Source organism: Glossina fuscipes, unplaced genomic scaffold (assembly GCF_014805625.2).
Source record: "Glossina fuscipes isolate IAEA_lab_2018 unplaced genomic scaffold, Yale_Gfus_2 178, whole genome shotgun sequence".
NCBI classification, from domain to species: Eukaryota; Metazoa; Arthropoda; class Insecta; order Diptera; family Glossinidae; genus Glossina; species Glossina fuscipes.
The window spans coordinates 36,324-55,559 of NW_023998521.1; the positions used below are offsets into that span (position 1 = coordinate 36,324).

Genomic DNA, 19,236 nt, shown 5'->3' on the forward strand with positions numbered 1-19,236 from the left:
GAATTTTGTTGTGTTTCAATACATAATACTCGATGGAAGTTGCATTGAAACCAAAAAAAAGTTGAATTTTGTTGTGTTTTTATAAGAAATAATCTTTTTTGCGTAAAAATTTGGTATATCATCCCGACGAATGATTTTTTGGTTTTTTCATGGTGAACTTACGAAATATATGAATGATGAAACGTTTATTTTTAACTGCGCGCTGGCTGTCGAGAACAACCAAAGTTTATTTCCGGCTAGGTAGACCATACGTTATGCAATAGCAATAATATTTGTCTTGTACCTAATCTCTTATGAATATATACGAATGTATAAAAATTTAAGGATAAAGTGTGGATGGATGCTGTTGGCTCCAATCCCTCTGAACATCCCACGGAAAGAAAAGTAGATGTTAAGGAAAAGAAATTGGTGATCCATCGCAAAGGTTCTACCCGAACATTTCCTCCACATCATCCTTTGATACCAGTAGATTATCAACTTACTGACTAACTTGTTTTGCTTTTTTGGTTGGGGGTACAATGGGAACAATGTGTTAACTGGTACGGAAAAACTCATGCAGAAAACATTTGGCTTTACATGTCACGGAGCGGTAAGTAGAACTATTTACTAATATGAAATAGAACAGATTTATAATTATAACTTTTAATTAGAGCCGTGGGTTAATGCGTTTTAGAACGATTGGAATAAATGGGAGGAGCAATACGGGGCGCTTCACTTAAACTCGTTATGGAAGAGGCACCCGAGTCTTATAAAGATGTAACAAATGTTTTGAATACTTTTCATGCGGCCGATATCAGTAAAAAATGCATGTATGGTACTAGGTTCCCAGCTGGGATAAGGTTGTAGTGATTGCCCTTCAGAATATAAGTCCATATAATTTAATAAGGCAGCCACACCGGATGTCCATCTGCAAAGAATAAAAAGTTGAAGATTTGACATTGAAAATTTAGTATTTTGTGTAAATATCTACAAAGAGAAATTAAATCCAGTGACATTTTTTTTTTCATTTATATTTTATTTTGCGGTTTCTTTAAGGCTGGGGTCATGGGGGCCTGCAAACAAAGCATCATATAGTTAAACTAATACAAGTGTAATCCGATTAGTGCTTGCATACATAACTGTTTTAAAAAAAAAATATTTGGCAAAGCGGGGATGATTGCAAATCATCCGAAATGTATAACATGTAGCCTGAGCTTAAGAATGCACAAACTTAGGCAAGCAAATAAAAGTAACTGTGTGAAGGGTATGCAGCTTAGCCTAAATGAGTACATATACAGAAGGATTTAAAGAGAAAAGAATTACTTGACATAGTACCGATGATGGAGAAGTTGTAACATAGAGCCGTAAATTATTTGAAATGTAGGTAGCCAATGGTGCATCCCCGTTTTATCCATTGGCAGAACTCGCGTGAAAAAATCCTCTTCATTTCACTTATTGCTCTACAGCTCTAAGCAGCGCTCCGCGTTGATTGGCATGTTGAACCTCAATTCGTGATAATAAGTGCAACACAATTTCAAGTGGAGCCAATTTTCTTTTGTCAAAAGTCTTCGAATAAAACCAATATAATCTACATGATGGCATTGATTGCATATTGAATATCTCTCTTAAAAAGGCAAAGCTCGTTGATTGTAATTGTTCAAAATAGCCCGAAAGAAAGAGAAGAAGAATGAGAATGAACTCGTATAAAACGAAAAATACTCATCTCATATTTCTGATATGCCTTAAAAGACTAGAATATTAATTTTATTGGTATAGCAAGAATTTGTCGCAAATGACGTCATCCACATAAGTAAAACGCAAAATTGACAAAATACAACCTTTGAATTGAGTATTAAATTACTTGCATATAATTAATAAATTAAATATTGCATTTAAGTCAATACTGAATTAAATATTGCATTGAATTTTGAATAGAGTATTGAATTGAGTATAAAGTTGAACAATGAATTGAAATTATTATTGAATCGAATGTTGAACTGAATATTTTGAATATATTAAATACAAATTGAATATCGAGTAGAAAACTGAAATCAATACTGAATTGAATGACGGATTGAATGTTGCATTGAATATTGAATTACTGAATTGAATATTGGATTAACCATTGAAGTGAGCAATGGAATGAATACCAAATTGAATATTAAGCTGACTATTAAATATAATATTGAGTAGAAAATTGAAATCAATACTGAATTGAATAATTGATTGATTGTTGAATTGAGTAGTGAATTATTGTATTGAATATTGAATTAAACATTGAACTAAGTAATCGATTGAATGCCAAATTGAACATTAAGACGACTATTAAAATAAATATTGAGCTGAAATTTGAAATCAATACTGAATTGATAGATTGGATATTAAATTGATGGATTGAATATTGAATTGAGTTTTGAATTGGGTATAAAGTTGAACAACGAACTGAAATTAATATTGATTTGAATGTTGAATTGAATATTAAACCAACTATTAAATTGAGCATTGAATTACTGAGTTGAATATTGTATTAAACTTTGAATTGAGTAAGGAATTGAATACCAAATTGCATATTTGTCCGATTGTTATACTGAATAATCAGTTGAAAGTTGAAATCAATACTGAATTGAATAATTGATTGATTGTTGAATTGAATATTGAATTGAGTATTATTATTTTGAATATGGGGTTAAAAATTGAAATCAATACAGAATTGAATGTAGAATTAAGCATTGAATTAAGTATAAAGGTGAATAATGAATATTGCATTGAAATCAATACTGAATTGAATATGGAATTGTACATTAAATTGCCTCTTGAATATAATATTCAGTTGAATATTGGATTGAATGTTCAATAGTATATTAAATTCGCCCATTTGCCCGCATTAGAGTACGATAAAAATTTTAAGGACGAGGAATAATAGTACAAGCTGCAATGTATGTATGTATATATCGTATAAAGCGAACAAACCTTTTGCGGCCTCGCGTAAAAAAACATTTAAAAATAGTTTCTTTTTTCATACAATTTATTAATATGGAGAAATATTTGTCATACATTTGAATTGTGGATTCATTGCCGCATCGTCGGAACAATTGAATGCTTCATGAAATTCGGGCATATTCATAAAGCTACGATTGATAATACGATTAAATAGATGATCATTGCGATTGCAATATTGCTGCGCTACAGCGTAAAACATAATACGTGAAGAGTCCAAATTGAAATATTCTAAAATGAAATCTTCCGTAATTGAAAAGTTTTCTCCCTCCAACCAGAATCGATAGTCGTCGAGTATGGCAATAAATGACGCATAAAACTTATAAATGTCTTTAACTTGTTCTTCAAACACAATTTCATATAATTTCTCGTCATTTTCATTAGCGTAAAGTTGTAAAGCTCTTTGCCTTTGCAAGCAATCGTAAACAATGTAAAATGTATCTGTTTGATATAGAAGCGACGATTGCAACCACATATCATATGCCATAGTAGCGTAATAATGTATTAATGGACGATATAATATTAATATGGAAAAATGTAGAAATTCTTTAAGAAAATAATGAGAATTATTAACATCTTCGGCATCCATATAAGGTTTAAAAAATGATGAACGCATATGTAGACATTTAATTCTTAATAATAAAGAATAAAATGTGAATGTTCTCGTATCAAATGATTCGTAAATTGTGCTAATATTGTCCGGATTTAAATAATCTCGAGCGTAATATTTTATAGAACGTTCGATATTAAAATCTTTACGTTCTAATTTTGTAGATAAAAAACGATCCCATTGATTACTGAGTAATATTTTACGGCGATACTTTTGAAATCTGGTTGTATGAAAGAGATACATGGCGAGAGCAACATCTCGATTAATTTGAGGTTCGAATATATGCCAATTCCAATATTCGGCGATTAATAAATCTTCAAAGTTTTCAATTAAATTAAAACAATCCGTTATATGCAATTGTCGCATCATATGCCATAATATAAAATTATAAATGATACGATCATCTGTCGCTTGCAATATGAGAAATATTTCATTTAAACGTCTTAATCGGATGGTAACTTTTCGTGAATTCTCAAGATTTATATCCGAAAAATTCATGCTTAGAAAATATCTTTGAAAATATTTATCCAATATTTGCTGCTTAAATAATTCTGTATCCGTTTCTATTGTGTCAATTTCCATTGATGATGATATTTCTCCATTTAGTTGACGGCAAAATGTTCTCAACTCGTTCGCAATTATATAAGCAATTTGTATATGACGTTCTCGATATATAAGTGGTTTTAAATCATTAGCAATCTCTTCAAGATTTGGACAATTTATATTTTCGTTCGGTCCGACGAAGACCGTATTTTCTACAAAGAACACTTCCAAAAATGAATTGAAACCGTGAGCGGCGAACTCGGCTGCCAGCAATATCCAATCTAAATTCAATTCACTTCTAAACTCTAACCATTGAAAGCGTAAAAACGGCCATTTCATCAACCCTCCACGATCGGATGCCAGAAATGGAATTTCATTTAATAAACGATACCATAAGTGACGTTGATTTAAATTCTCTGCGGTTTTACATAAATCATATAAATCGTTTAAGATAATGCCAGTTTTCGTACGAAACTCATGTCTATTGTTCACAAAAAATTTGAAACGATCTTGACGATTATATAAAAATGGCGGTATTTCTTCATATTCAATTAATTGAGATAATTCTTCGAAATCTTCGAAATTGTTCAATGTTTGCGTTCCTTTTCCAAAATTGCCGCATGCATGTTCGAAAAAATTCTCGCACGGTTTCACTTCGTTGTCGATAGTATCCAACATATGCTGCAAGTAGTTACGATAAATGAAAGTAAAATTTCGGCTATAACCATCGGTTATGTTGGTAGTAAGTAGTGCCATTTTTAAAATAATTACTAGGAACAATAAATTCATGTTTATTTATTTTTTTTGTTTTTTTTTTTTGATATTTTCCGTTAAATAATTTGCTTTGGTCACTTTTGAAGCTTCAGAATATTGTGATTCAAATAAGTATTTTGCTTAATTTAAATTTCCCACGTTTAATTCATTCGCTTGTTGAATGATAAGGTGTTTATTTTGTCGGCCGATAAGAGCTACCTTGCAAAATCTATGCACAGAAAATTTACATTCAATTAATCTTAATCGATAGTGATGATAACGGTGACGATGATAATGTCATATAAGGGCACGGGGAAAGAAATTGTTAATCTTTGCGTTACTTCCACTTTAGTTAAGACAAATCCGGAAATACGCAATTAGGGAGCAGCGTGAAGCTGCTCCGAAAAGAGGGTGCCTTTGCTAATGATATCGAAAAACCAACAAAATTATTATTTGCAAAAATAACATGCAAAAAAATTAAATTCGATCGAGATCGAATCTATTGAACTCATCAGCGTTGTCCTAAAAAAGACAAAAGAAGGAAAAGAACAAAATTTTCTTTCGCGTGTCATAACCATTTTTAGAGACATTACCCGACTACAGATTTCTGATATGTCGTGAAACATGCTAAAACCTATCAGAAAAATCTAATTTCATTACTCTCCATAAATATAACACACTAAAGGTGATATGTTGCAATAATGTTGCTAATGAATGTTGCTAATGAAATGTTCGATCTTTTATACATAATGTTTTTGTAACATTTTGCCTTTACGGTCTTCTGTATATGCTATGCTAAAGACCTTGAAGAATGCCAAGAAGATTGGACATTGCACAAGCTTGTCTAGTGGAGCTATTAAAGAAAGTTTATAGAGTTATTAAGAAAAAGATCTTCTGTAGTATACCCCAAAGCAGTTTTTACAATAAGAATCACATCTCTTTAATTTCACATTAATTTTTTTTTTTTGGAAACTTTCTTAAATATTTTTTTTGCATAGATCAGCGAATTAATAAAAGACGATCACCTTCCGTTAAATCCGAAGATAACGTTAATGAAGTTGCAAAAAGTTTGCTTAAATACGATCTGGAGAAAGGCAAGGTTCATTTGGCGGAACTAATTGGCTCTATTTGCTTGCCCCTTCCCAGCAGTTTTTGTTGTTGAGGAATCGCGTTACTACTGAACCTTCGCTTAAAGAAAATCTGATGTGCAATCAATTTTTAATTGGAGCATTAGCTTATCAATTGACACCAGAACATGAGCGAGGGTGTTTGCTGGATGGTTTTCAATTCAAAAATAGATCCAAATACCGCAGTGGAACGTTGTATGTGTTTCTCGTTGGAGGTAGCAATAGACTTGTACATGGTATATGCAAAGTCTACGATGTATCGAAAAGTAAACTAACTTCTGTCTCGTACATGAATGAGCCCCGATGGAATAACTCTGCTATCCGGGAAATACGGTAAAATGTCAAGGATCTCAGAGTATTACGATCTGATTAATAAGAAATTGAGTACATTGCACCGATGAATAATGCTCGCGTAGATTTTGGAATTTGCGTCTATAATGAATCGATTCACGTTGTCGGCGGTGAGGGAACTATGAGTGCCGAAAGATACAGTCCTGAAATGAATAAATGGTATCCGTGCCCGTTATAGGAGAAATTATGTGTGCCTATGTAAATTTGTGCTTAAGCTACAAGTCGCAAATCGTGAGATGTTTTTGATTAAATTTGGTACAGTGACGTGTCTTGAATCAGCGACGAATGCTACTGAAAATGGTTCGGATCGGTCTACGGAAAAGTTGTTATATGGAAAAAATTTCAATTTTCAAAATGGCTAAGTAGTAGTATGTTGGCCTACTAAATTAGCATGCAAACTTTAGGCCGGCTGAGACAATTTTTGAAATGCCTCTCATATAACGAAAACTAAAGATCATACGACAAAAGATATAATTTTCAATGCTTCGTAATAGAAATTACATAATAAAAAAAATAACCTTACTAAATTTAGACCACCCTGGTCTATTTTTTGGGTCCTTTTCACGAAAACTGATCCTTTGTAGAGCAGAAAAGTCTAAGTTTCAATATGCAGTGATGAAGGTTGACTAATAATAGTAATTTCACACAAAGATGGTTGGCCTTGCGCTATCATAATGTTTTACTGTTTTTTTTTTGTGATTGTGTGACAACGCCACGCAATTACTGTGGTAATATGAAAATCGATGTTGTAACTTCCGAGAGTTAATGAACAGTTCATCCTATGGAAATAGCTTTCCGCATTTTTACCATGGATTGTTCTTTCCCGTTCATTTGATTGTTTTTTTTTGTTACGGTTCTGCGTTGAATCCATTAATATGAAGAGAGCAATGTATTTGATTTCTTATAGCCCTTCCAATATCTTATAAAATCATTTATTTGTCTGAATAACGCAAAAAACTTTAACGATCCAAATAATCTCGTAGGTTCTGAAATTTGGTTGGAACTCATATCATGTCACTTGCATTTACTGAACTATTAAGTAGACATCCTAGAGATTATTTATATATATGCAGTGATAAAAATTGTTTTGTTGCAGCTTAAGCTATAACGCTACTCATTGGTAACTTGGTAGAAGCCATAGAGCTATAGAGAGTACATTGTTAATGAGATAAGGTTTTCAAAATCTTCGGTTGCAAAAAGTCGAACATCAACATTTCCATCGTAATGAATACATTTCGGAATATTGTTCGCGACATTATCGACTTATATGCGAATCTGCTATCGAAGGGCTTAATAGAGATGAAATAAATCATCTCAATAAGTTATAAAACGCGAAGCATTGTTCAAGTTCAGCTGCAAACGTGCTTTAAACCATATTGATAACTTAATTGGTCAGGAGGAGTTACTCCCTGATAGCCTTTAAGAAAGCATGTAAATAACTCTATATATTACAATAGCTAAATATTTAATTTAATAAATTTAAAACGATGTCTTCATAGGTAAACACCCAAATTGTTCCATTGATTTGTGTAATGATCTTTCAATTATTTCCCATTTCATTTTGCTATCTTAAGTGCGGCTCTCTTTTCTCCTATGAAGTACGCTTGCTTGTGTTTTGCTTTGGTTTGCCTACATTATTGCAGTAGTTAGTGGATAACGAGAGATGAGAGTGAGAAATGCTACGTTCATATACAATGCAATACGATACTCATGCTGCTATGCAAGCAGTGCTTGCATACTCACTGCTATGCAAGCAGTATGTCATAAGTTTTGATTAAGTTTTCCACAACATCTTTAATGTTTAAATGAAAACTAATGATAATTGGAAATTATTGAGGTCAAATCGAATATAATAGATAATGGCTTTCTACTCTTGCTCTGAATAAACCTCTATATAGTCAATAAAACATCTGCATTCATTGCATTATGCCTTTTCTTCAAAGGTCTTTTTCAGGCCTTTCATTAGCTTTATGCATTGTTTGATGGTTTTATAGAAGTTTGTGCCCAAGTTACAATGCAGGATACGATATAACAGAATTTTTAATTAATAATGCTGTTTTGTATTTTAAAATGTAATATATAAAAATAAACAAAAAAATTACATAATATATATGTAATATGACAATTTGTCAGTTTGACTCGATTCTATGACTTTTTAATTGGTAAATAAATGTATTGGCTCACGAATGGTAAGTAAGATTATTAGACATTTTCCCTTAAATTATTACCAAAGTTGAGATAAAGTATAAAAGTATTAGGCGAAAGAGATAATCAATTTATAAAATTCATTTGCTGTATGGTGTAAATTTCTTGTTCTTATTGCATTTTTTGGTGTAAGTTTAGTTTTTTTTAGTTTTGTTTGATGATGGTAAGTACGAGCTAATTAATTTAGTTTGTATTAAATGTAATGTTATTTTTGTAGACTGGTCACATCCTCAAATGGAAAATGGTGGAGGAAAGAGCGATTCCATCAATTAGCTCAAGTAAATATTTCGAACTCGTACATCACCTATATCAGCAGATATTACATCTTCTTCATACATTTTTGTATATGAAAAAGAAAGCTTCTGAAAATTTTTTGCTTTTTTTATCGATCAAACAGCAAAAAGTTTTAAATGCTAAGGAATAAATCAAAAAAAAAATAAACAAATCGTACACTTTATGTAGTTAGAATCAATATACTTTGTGAGGTCACCGAGCTTTCTAATGGGCGTTGCAAACGTTTTGACAAAATCAATATAATCCTCATCCTTCGATGACGGGCGTAAAAACATGCAGATTAATCCTGGCTAAAATACCCTGTGTTAAATGATAACGCTCCCGGTGGTTCGATGTGACAGGCGATTGCGTATAATTTGATAACACTTGAGGTATTGTAACGTAAACGACAGCTATCAGCACGTGCTTGCAAAAATTATATCACTGTCTAAATAAAAACGTTCCAGTTATTATTTCATTTTAATTTGAAGGCTTTATTAAGTTGGCCTGGTATAAACTCATGTTGTTTTCTTTGTCACGGCAGTGCACGAAAAAATCACCACCAAACGTTTGGGATATTGTAACTCCATCTAAAAGGCAACTGGCACCGCCTGAATCCGCCGTCATTGAATCCAATAACGGTACGTCCATCCAATATAGTTGTTTGCGAATAATAATATACCGTAAAACCTGGACCAGTGTTATACCTGACCATGAAATCACTGATATTATCGTGGTTAAAATGTTCCGGTACAATAGCACTAACACTATTACTGACCGGGAAAGTATAATTCCATAACATTACGACCGTCAAAAGCCATTATCGTTGCATTGAAAGCTGGAACAACTATATCGAACATTCCATTCTCCGTTACGTCTGCTAATATGGCTGGTACCATTAAACCGGAATGTTTACTTATGATATAAGGTGATGAACTCTTTCTCGCTCGTAAAATTCATAGGAGATAATAACCGTATATGGAGCGACCCGTTTTTCGCAAATTTCCAGGTGATATACCCGGACCATGACAATGAAATTAGGTTTTTCTGATAGGTTTTAGCGTCCCTTAAGGAGATATCAAAAATCTGAACGTGATCAAATTTTTTGTGGATATAAATATATAGGGATCGTTATCCTTAAGAAGGCAAAAGAGTGAAAGAACTAAATTTTTGTACTGTATAATATTGTGTGGAGTTGGTTGGTTTTTTCTAGTTTCATGATAAAAGCGTTTGTCATTGCGAAATTCTTGCGCATTCATCTGCTGTAGTTTATGAGTAATAATTACATAAACTTTTGAGAGGTGTCCTCACTTTACGTTGTACTATGCGCGTGTCCTTCCACTGATTTGCAACTTTAAGAATATGTACAACAGACATTACATAGACGGACAGTCGGACATGCTTAAATCGATTTGGAATTTGATGCAGATCAAGAATATATATACTTTGTGGGACCTCCGATGCCTTCTTCAGGCCGTCGCAAACGTTTTGATAAAATGACTTTACTCCTCATCCATCGGTGATGTATATAGAAAAGCATGAAGACAATGGCTATCCAAAATCTGTCCCGAGATGAATATAAGCTTCTTAGAGAATTTTGAGTGAACCTTTCAAGCAAATAGCAGAACTAACATATAACAGAAGAATAATTTATAATTTGTTGTTCCAGTTTCGATGGTAGCATCGTGATTTTTGAAAAAGAGAAAGGAAAGTGCGCATGGATTACTCTCCTTTCTGATTAACATGTGAAATTTCCGTCTTACATAACTTACATAAATTCTCAGATGTATGTTTAGCAGATCTAAAATTCGATGCGGTGTTTATTACATTTAAAAAACTTTACGAGAATTTTGTAAAATTTTAGCAAACATTTCATTAAGAATCATAAAAACTCGTGGCTAATAAAAAAATATAATAAAACTTGCGATAATTTTTCCTATTCGTAAGGAATCATTGAATTTTCAAAACAAGTCCAGGTACTTATCTGAATATTTGTTTGCTTTCGGAGTATTACCTCGCGCGCATAGATAGACAATTCAAAGTTCGACTATATGATTGTAATAATTTGTGGGGTTTCCGTTTGCATTATAAAATTTCTCTTCCGTCTGCCATCAGCATTTAATTGCATTGTTGTTGTTGTTTATGCGGTCGCACACTACTCTTCCTCTCTTTTATGTGTCCTAGGTAGGTTTATAAAAATGTAACTCCCTGGTTGGATGAATGATTCTATGTACTGAAGTGAGCAGAGGTCTTGTGTGTGCAGAGCTTTCAAATAAATAAATACTATTCCGTAGTGTTTCGTAGAAAATATTTATTAGTATATCGAACAAAACATTCGCTGATTAAATACAGCATCCATTGAAATGGCTGCCTTAATTAACAATGTTTTGAAGTGAGTTTCCATGTATTGTACAAAATCATTGAAATGCATTCGCACTTGTCCTACTCCTTTCTTCGATACACACATATACTACATACCCATAGAACTTATAGTTACTCATCATCATTTTCAGTCGGAAATAAACTTTTCATAAAAGAAAAAAAACCATAATAAATTCGTCTAGGTTTTATCGCTTCTACACGGTTTAATTGAATTATACGATTTTAAAAATTGAAGTAAAACTAAAGAATTTGATACATGAAACGGTTCAAATAACGGGGTTCTCGTTGCGTAAGAAGAAGTCAGCAAAACAGTTTTCAGAAAACTTTTCAGTGATGAATACGTGTAATAAAAAGGCTTAAAATTATAAAAGTTCAAATGGGAAAGTTAAATTGGGTACTGGCAGTGATAACGTTAGTATTTATACTATTGTCGTTTGACTTTAATTGTGAAGGTAAGTTCTGACAACTAAATTATCTTGAAAAAATGGTCCCGCACTTGTCGAAATATTTATAAATTTTATGATTAGCAGAGTTAAGAAAAATAAACACGTTTATCTTTTGGTGTGTATAGCTAAAGGAAGAACACTTCGTTTATTTCATTCCTTTTTTTCATCAGCGCTTAAGGTTTTGTATATTAGTGTGCTTCTCTATAAATAGCACTATAATAGGACCGGAGTGCGTGAATGTATATTAAATTAATACATTCGATACTTTTACTACAGTTTATTATGTTATGCACTTATTATATTCAGCATATTTTTTATTTTTCAAAATTTCGATTTCCTAAAGAGCTTCGTAAACATATCCGCTAACTGTAGTGCGTATTTTAATTAAAAAGGTTTATTTTTAGACACCTCTCGAAAAAAGTGATATTTTTCTCCGTGCATGAAATTGAAGATTTTTTATCCCCTTTCTCGCGCTTTATCGCCATATCAGTTCCTTTCCACCGTTATATACTGATTTGCCCGATTTGCCATCAGCTTCTGCAGTTGAGGGAGCTAAAATATGATGTCGCTTCGATGACCGATAAATTGCAGCATTTGCCAATAAAATCAGGGAACCGCTAGCAGAGTGCCTACTTTCCAAATAGTCAACAAAATCTGAATTGGTGAAACAATCGCGCGCGAGCTTATCAGTAATTGTTCCATACTGTAAGCGCGATATATCGCAGTAGCACTGTCCTTTCTACAAACATCAAGTAAACGGCACAAATAGGATACATCAACGCAATTTTTGGGGGTTTTATCAAGGAAATACGGTCGGTGATGATTCCACTGTATTATTATTAGTAATATTTTCTATGCACACTCTTACTGACTTCGCATCAACCCTATTAAATTTTTCCGACAGTTTCTTCCTGTTCGCAGTTTGACTTATCGTTATGCGATAGTGTTCGACTATCATTTTCATGCCCAATATTCTGGTGCAATAATCCGATCATCAAGGTAAATTGTCAAAATTAGTTGTTTACCCTTTATGTCACCATTATAGACATATACATCGCCACCATTATAAACATATATACCTGCTGTACTAACTTTAGAATTAAATTTTTTAATATCTGCGGACAGTTTTCATTCCGACCTAATTAAGTCCATAAACTCTCTTCTTCAACTTGCAGACCGTACTGCTTGCATCTTTACATCCAATTGGTTGAAACATCTGTATGCACCTTTTTGGATCTGTCCATAAAGAAACGCCTTGTTTACATTAAACTGTGAGGTTCTATAATTCGAAGAAGCACATACACTTAAAATCAATCTAATAGAGGCAAGCTTCGCAACAGTGCTACAAATATCCTCCTTTGATTGAACCCACATTCGATCAAGGAAGCTTTATAACGATCAAACTTAGCAACTTTATTACTTTGTGTTAATCGTGTATGTCCGTGTGCCCTGCCTCGTTTTTAATGGAAGACATTGCGCACCGGCCTCACTTAAAATAGCTTTTTCATAATTTTCAACTTCTTCTTTGTCAGCAAGCAAACCACTACAGAAACTCTTACCAAGTTTGTTCTCACCAGACGGAAGGTCATATTTACGTGACCATGTTGTTGACTTGTGCTTAGTATTTTCTAGTAGGTAAAGATTTTTACGTATTTTTTTTTGCATTATTCGCTTCAACTTTTAACTCGTTTGAGCAATTACTATCTCTTTTAAAGTTTGATGCAGGAACTGCTCCTCGCCTCACGCTTAGCACAATTAACATTCAGAATAATTTTTGCCCTGCACTCTTCTCAATCAATTTCATGAAATTTTACCATGAATGTGCATGAACATGTAATAATTATTTCTTTATTGCGCCACAGTTTCTCAACCCTATTAGTCCTATCCAGTTGTAACATAATTCACATGAATTATATCTATTAACCTTCTGGTAAAATAATTTAATAAAGTATTATTATTATTATTATTTTAATTTTAGACTAATGAATTGAATTCTTAGACTAAAAAAAGAGACATTGAGCACTAGCAACACAGTTTAATAAAGTAATCCATTGCTTTAAAGGAATAAAGCAATAATAAGTTAGAAATCTAGATCACTCTAACTAAGCATCCGCTCTTATGCCCAATATTACAAGTCCGTTGAGCTTTGCAGTTGACGGAGATGTTAACAGATTAAATGTTTTGAAAATTTAAATTATAGGTAAATATAGAGAACGTTCTTAGTACTTGGCAGATTGCACTCAGTATTGCCTATACCGACTTCAGTTAATGTCAAATAATATTACTTGAAACGCTTTGTACCTAGTAATGACAAGCTATGTTTGATTGCAAAATTATCACATGGGATTTGTCATTCATTCCATACTTGATACTTGAAAGGATACAGTAGCAATTTTCACGATGTTACATGTACTGTTGAGCTTCATGTGCCTTATTAAAACTCTCTCTCACTAATTGAAATATCAAAGCATATGTATGAGGACTGCGGTAACGTCACAATAATTTAGTGCTCCTTCCAAATTTTCTTTGTGACAAAGTAGTAGATAGTCACAATACAAACTCAAATGAGGTAGTGACTCTCAAATGCTCAATTTGCCAGCAGCGAGACTGTTCAAGTATAGTTCCCGAATAAAATTAAAAAACTGTAATGATTTGCATGCAATATAATTAACAAAATTAAGATTTACACATTCGTTAAGTTGCGAAAAAATGATGCGAAAGAAAAGAAAAACTTTCGATGAGAGTGCAGGCCGACCGGGAAAGTAATGAAATTAAGAGAAAAACTTTTCCAAAAGAAAAAGAATAGACGCATGATTATGGAAACCGTCAAACGTTCTCAATCGCCAAAAAGGTTTCTACATATTTTTTGATGTGAATGTATATGGTAATGTTATTGAAGGTCGGCTTGATACAGGAGCATCCTTGGGTGCATTGGGAAAAGGGTGCAGGAGAAAAGTGAGGGTTGATGGAGAAAATTGGTTGCGATGTTCATTCTTGTTGCATTATTAGGGATTTTCTTTATTATTATTTCCCTTTTTATTCCATACTTAAAAACCAGTATTTAAACTTGAAACAACAGAAGGAAGAATGTATGCGCGGCCATGCTTGTTTTACCAGGGAAGATAAAAGATCACACATCTCCCTGATGTAAAGATGTATGTCTGCGTTGTCATATCGTTTGCAGCCCACATTTATCGTTTGGAAAAGTAAACTTAAACGTGAAATGTCGTAATATCACATAAAGAATCATGTTCTATCTCCCTCTAGAGTCAGTACAAGAAGAGTACTTTGGAACAGACTTTTGGAATGAGTTCAACCTGTTACCAAATTCATTACCGATTGTACGACGGGACTTAGTAAAAAAGATATCAAAACTGATGCAGAAAAACTCATATGCGAACCGCATTTGCCAATCTACACATGAAAAAAGATAAATGAATTTGCTATATTCGAAAACGTGGGCTGTGGATGTACAAAACTCGAACAACACGAACTAAAATTTGGTGCAAGTTATAATTCCAACAAAAGATTGACATTATCCATTATCTCCAGCTATGCAACAATTAGTTTACGTCGAAACAGATAGTATGTTGTCATTGGGAATAATAGAAGAGAGCGAGAGTCCTCGGAACAATGAAACAAACGTTGTGTAGAAGCTAGACAAAGACTGATGTTGCTTACATGATCGGAAATTATAAAAGAGATTTATATATTGCAAACTATTGAAGAAAGGAATATTAAGCAGAATATATGAGACGTGTTATATAAGTAATATCGATTTGAAGTATGTGCTTTGGCATACATAACTTAAAGAAGAATGTAACGAATATACCGTTTTCACTGCGCTTGGATGTTGTAATGCAGCAAAACGATTATGTAGACTGATAGATAAGCATGTACCCCAGAGATAAAAAGTTAATGTTTTTATGTGCGTAGATGATCTACGAATAGTAAGCAAAAATTTTAAATCACATCTAAATATGTTAAAGAAATGGCGGGTGGTGGGAAGTGGTTTAGAGAAGCAAAGTTGACGATGGGTTAAAAAAAAACCAATATTTTGTTTTCAAGTTAAAAAAATTTAGGCCCTACTATCTTAGAACTGACCCTGAAAAGTCACGAGCGATTCAGAAGATACGAATTCCTAGATCAATGCAGAAAATGAGAAGTTTTGTTGGAACTGCAGGATGTTATCGTAGATTCATCAAAGACTTCGCATCCATTTCAGATGCGCTAACTGAATTAATCAAAGAGAAACATTAAAAAGTCTCTATGAGTTCTGAAGGTGAAGAAGCATTTAATGCACTGAAATCACGTTTACCAGTAACATCTATGTTGTTTGAAAAGATTATGTCAATTCAAAATTGTTTTGCAAATTTGAAGTTGATGGCTTCATTTTTGCCAGGACACGAACATGCTTAAATCGATTTAGAATTTGATGCTGATCAAGAATATATACACTTTTTGGGGTCTCTGAGGGTTCTTTTAGACGTTGCAAAAGTTTTGGGAACATGAATGCGTCCCTCATTCTTCGGTGATGGATATAAAAACATGCAAGAATTCAAAAATTAATTCTGGCTCAAGAAACCTATGCAATTGAAAATCTGTAAAGTGATTATTTAATTCCCTGGCTGGCTAGTAAGGCAAACACTTAAACTTGTGTTGACTCTTGAATATTTTTGCTGAAAGTGGTACTCAAACACTTTAATTAGAACACCGCTGACGAAAGGATAGGTGTTATCTATTGCTGACAATAATTTCATGGGCTTTAATAAATTAAAAATAAGTGCTCATATACATGTTCCATATATTAAGATGTTCATAACAAATTGTCTATCTATGACAGTACCGAATGATAGTCTCGTCTTCACTTAGACAAAATACACTGACATACATAACCAATATCGCGAGTCGGAGTTCATAGACTATTTTAATAGCATGAATGGGCAAACGGTAACTGCATGATCACCAAGCACATGGGCCTGCCAGGGAAAATAAACATAATGTGTAATTTGAAACATACGAATGTACAAATTTATGGAAGGCATGGTATCCACGCTCTATAATGTATTAAACTTAGCTATATCTGAACCTGTTCCGATTATACAACCCCCCTTCGAAACATTTGCCTCCTGTGGTTGGCTATTATAAAAATAAGAAATCTAAACTTTTTACTACTTACATGAAGTGTGGCTCTTCGTACAATTATTTCATTTACTCTTCAGTGAAGCGTATGTCTAATTATTGCGACCGTCGGAGTTGTCAACGGTAAACGGTTCTTAGTTACTCTAAATATTTTTATAAATTCATTAGATCGAAAAGAGGAATGCCCATCCATACCTTTCTCTTCCAACTCTTTTAATAGCTCCGAGTTGAATCGCTGCTGACTCCGATCTAATTGGTAATTACCTATACCAAATCAAAAACTTGGTCAGAATTGGGTCGTTTCATAAAATGACGTATTACAAGGATTGAGCTCACTTAATTAGAGTTGCGCGGGTGATGGCATTCCATCGTATTTCCTAACTATGTGATGTTATCCCAAGGATTTTTGATCAGTATTGCAATTAGATATTTTGACTTTGTCTTGGAAGAGGAGGTTACTTACTTCAATTCAAAAATTTGCAAACAGATACCTGGAACTATAGAGTCATTGCCAAGTTCAGTGTCTCACATAAGTTGTTAGTCAGCTATAAAATCTCATATTTCTCAATTTCAGCCTGGAAGCAAAGCAATAGCTTTAGTGGCTTCGCACTCGTATGGGTGTCCCATATGCTGATTTGAATAAAGCGTTTGACTTAGTTAGGCATAAATTATTGATCTTTAAATTGCAGTCCTCTGGATTTCCCTTATGCTTACTGAAGTCGTTAAGGTTTTGTTTCTCTCCATCACCTCCGATCAATTCCTCGTGACGCCAGGCGTCTAGGAGCTTTATTCGACCATAGGGTTCGTCTCAATTTGCACATTGCGCTTTTCTTAAATGAAGCCATGTTAGTGATTGGCTATCTTAAATTTTGGTCTAGAGAGTTTGACGAGCCGAAAAGGCCTGCATAAGCTTAGTGAGACCAATATATCATTGCGCATCTATTATGAGACCCTCTTCTTATAGGAGCTATGTAGATTCGATAGAATCCGTGCAAAAGCATTTCCCTCTCTTTGCCCTGAGAAATTTGGGACACGTTTGACTCTTTATGCAATTGCACCGCTTTTGTTTGCCTCACCGGTCTCAACTTAATAAAACGTACCATTAATTCGTCGAAATAATTTGCAACGTCTCGAACTTTACTTGCCTAAATCTTATTCAATATGGATATAATTATGAGCTTTTCACTCCTTTTAGAGTTCTATGCACTAATCCGATTGATGTCTGTAAGATAATCTCAATACCGGATTCTTTAAATTCCATCGCTCTTAGATGCTCGCGGTGTGCCTATGTCATATCTACATTAGTTTCTAGTCGTGATGTCTTCGTAGGATTCGAAATTTGAACTCCATCTTTTTATACTTTTTTTTCTCTTTAGTTATTTTTATGTGAATTCAGTTCTTTTTATTTTCTAGTTTTTCGTTAAATACTTTTTAATGGTTATTAATGATATTTAGCATAAAATTTATTTTTAAAAGCCCATTTAACAATAAATTGGCAATTTATTTTAGCTTAGTTTCGTGTGTAAATAAATGAAGTAAGTAAATAAAGATGACATAGACGTTGCGAGAATCGTAACGAGAATGTGCTGCGAATTTTTCAAAAATTTTCTTGATGCGATCGCATTCACGCAACAAGAATTCGATGGTTTCGTCATAGCACTTTTTCGCACGCGTAAGGCATGCAATGGTCGCCACTGCTTCTCCAATTAGTGAATCCCATAAAAAATTAAATTTTGCCTGGTTATATCTGCCTATCCTCGTGAGCAGCTGCTTTAAATAAATGCGAAAAGGGCAAACAATTTTCAAAATTATCGCACTTTTCCAACTAGAATGACTAGATTTAATACCACAAAGGTTTTCGCTTAATCGTCTGGTTTTGTTTGAAGCTTCATAGCTTTATTTGCTTTCTTAGATTAAAATCGACGTTGCCTAACCTTTAAAGATACATCACAGTTTCAGACTCCAACCTGCCTAGATCCGTCATTTCACTGTATCCACTAATTTCGGGTGTTTTTACACAATCCGAAACGGAGTTACATAAGTTTGTAACTTGCGTACGGCGTATGCGAAATACAACATCCATTTTTTCTTTTACCATTGTCTTTTCCCACGTAATTGCAATGCTACGTATAATAAACTTCCGACACGAAATCCGTAAGTGTTTCTGATTATCGAATTACTTTGAAACAAGCTATCTGGCATTGATCAAGATGAACACATAAAATGCGTTTAGAAATATTTCTATTAATAACTTTTATATTTTCGTTTTGTTTATTTTCCCGTTCATCGTTAATTTGATATTTCTGTTAACTCTGACTGCATGTAAAGCGTGTAAGTATTTCTGATAAACAAATTACTCTGAAACCAGTTGTCTTGCATTTGTCAAGGTGTACACATAAAGTTCCTTCAGGAATATTTTTATTTATAA

General features: G+C 33.4%; 1 protein-coding gene across 2 annotated transcripts in view; it reads right to left on the reverse strand.

The window, feature by feature from the left end:
- Positions 1-22: 22 nt before the first annotated feature.
- LOC119641807 overlaps positions 23-19,236 on the reverse strand; it is a 30,623-nt gene continuing 11,409 nt past the window's right edge. The window contains exons 2-3 of one of the 2 annotated variants that reach the window (XM_038040657.1): positions 3,646-4,810; positions 23-907 (exon numbers count right to left, since the gene is read on the reverse strand). In XM_038040657.1, the coding sequence (XP_037896585.1) occupies positions 879-907; positions 3,646-4,807 (1,191 nt within the window). In that variant the 5' untranslated portion in view covers positions 4,808-4,810 and the 3' untranslated portion in view covers positions 23-878. Of the gene's footprint in view, positions 908-3,645; positions 4,943-19,236 lie in introns of those variants that run through there. The other variant, XM_038040656.1, reaches the window with a different exon arrangement.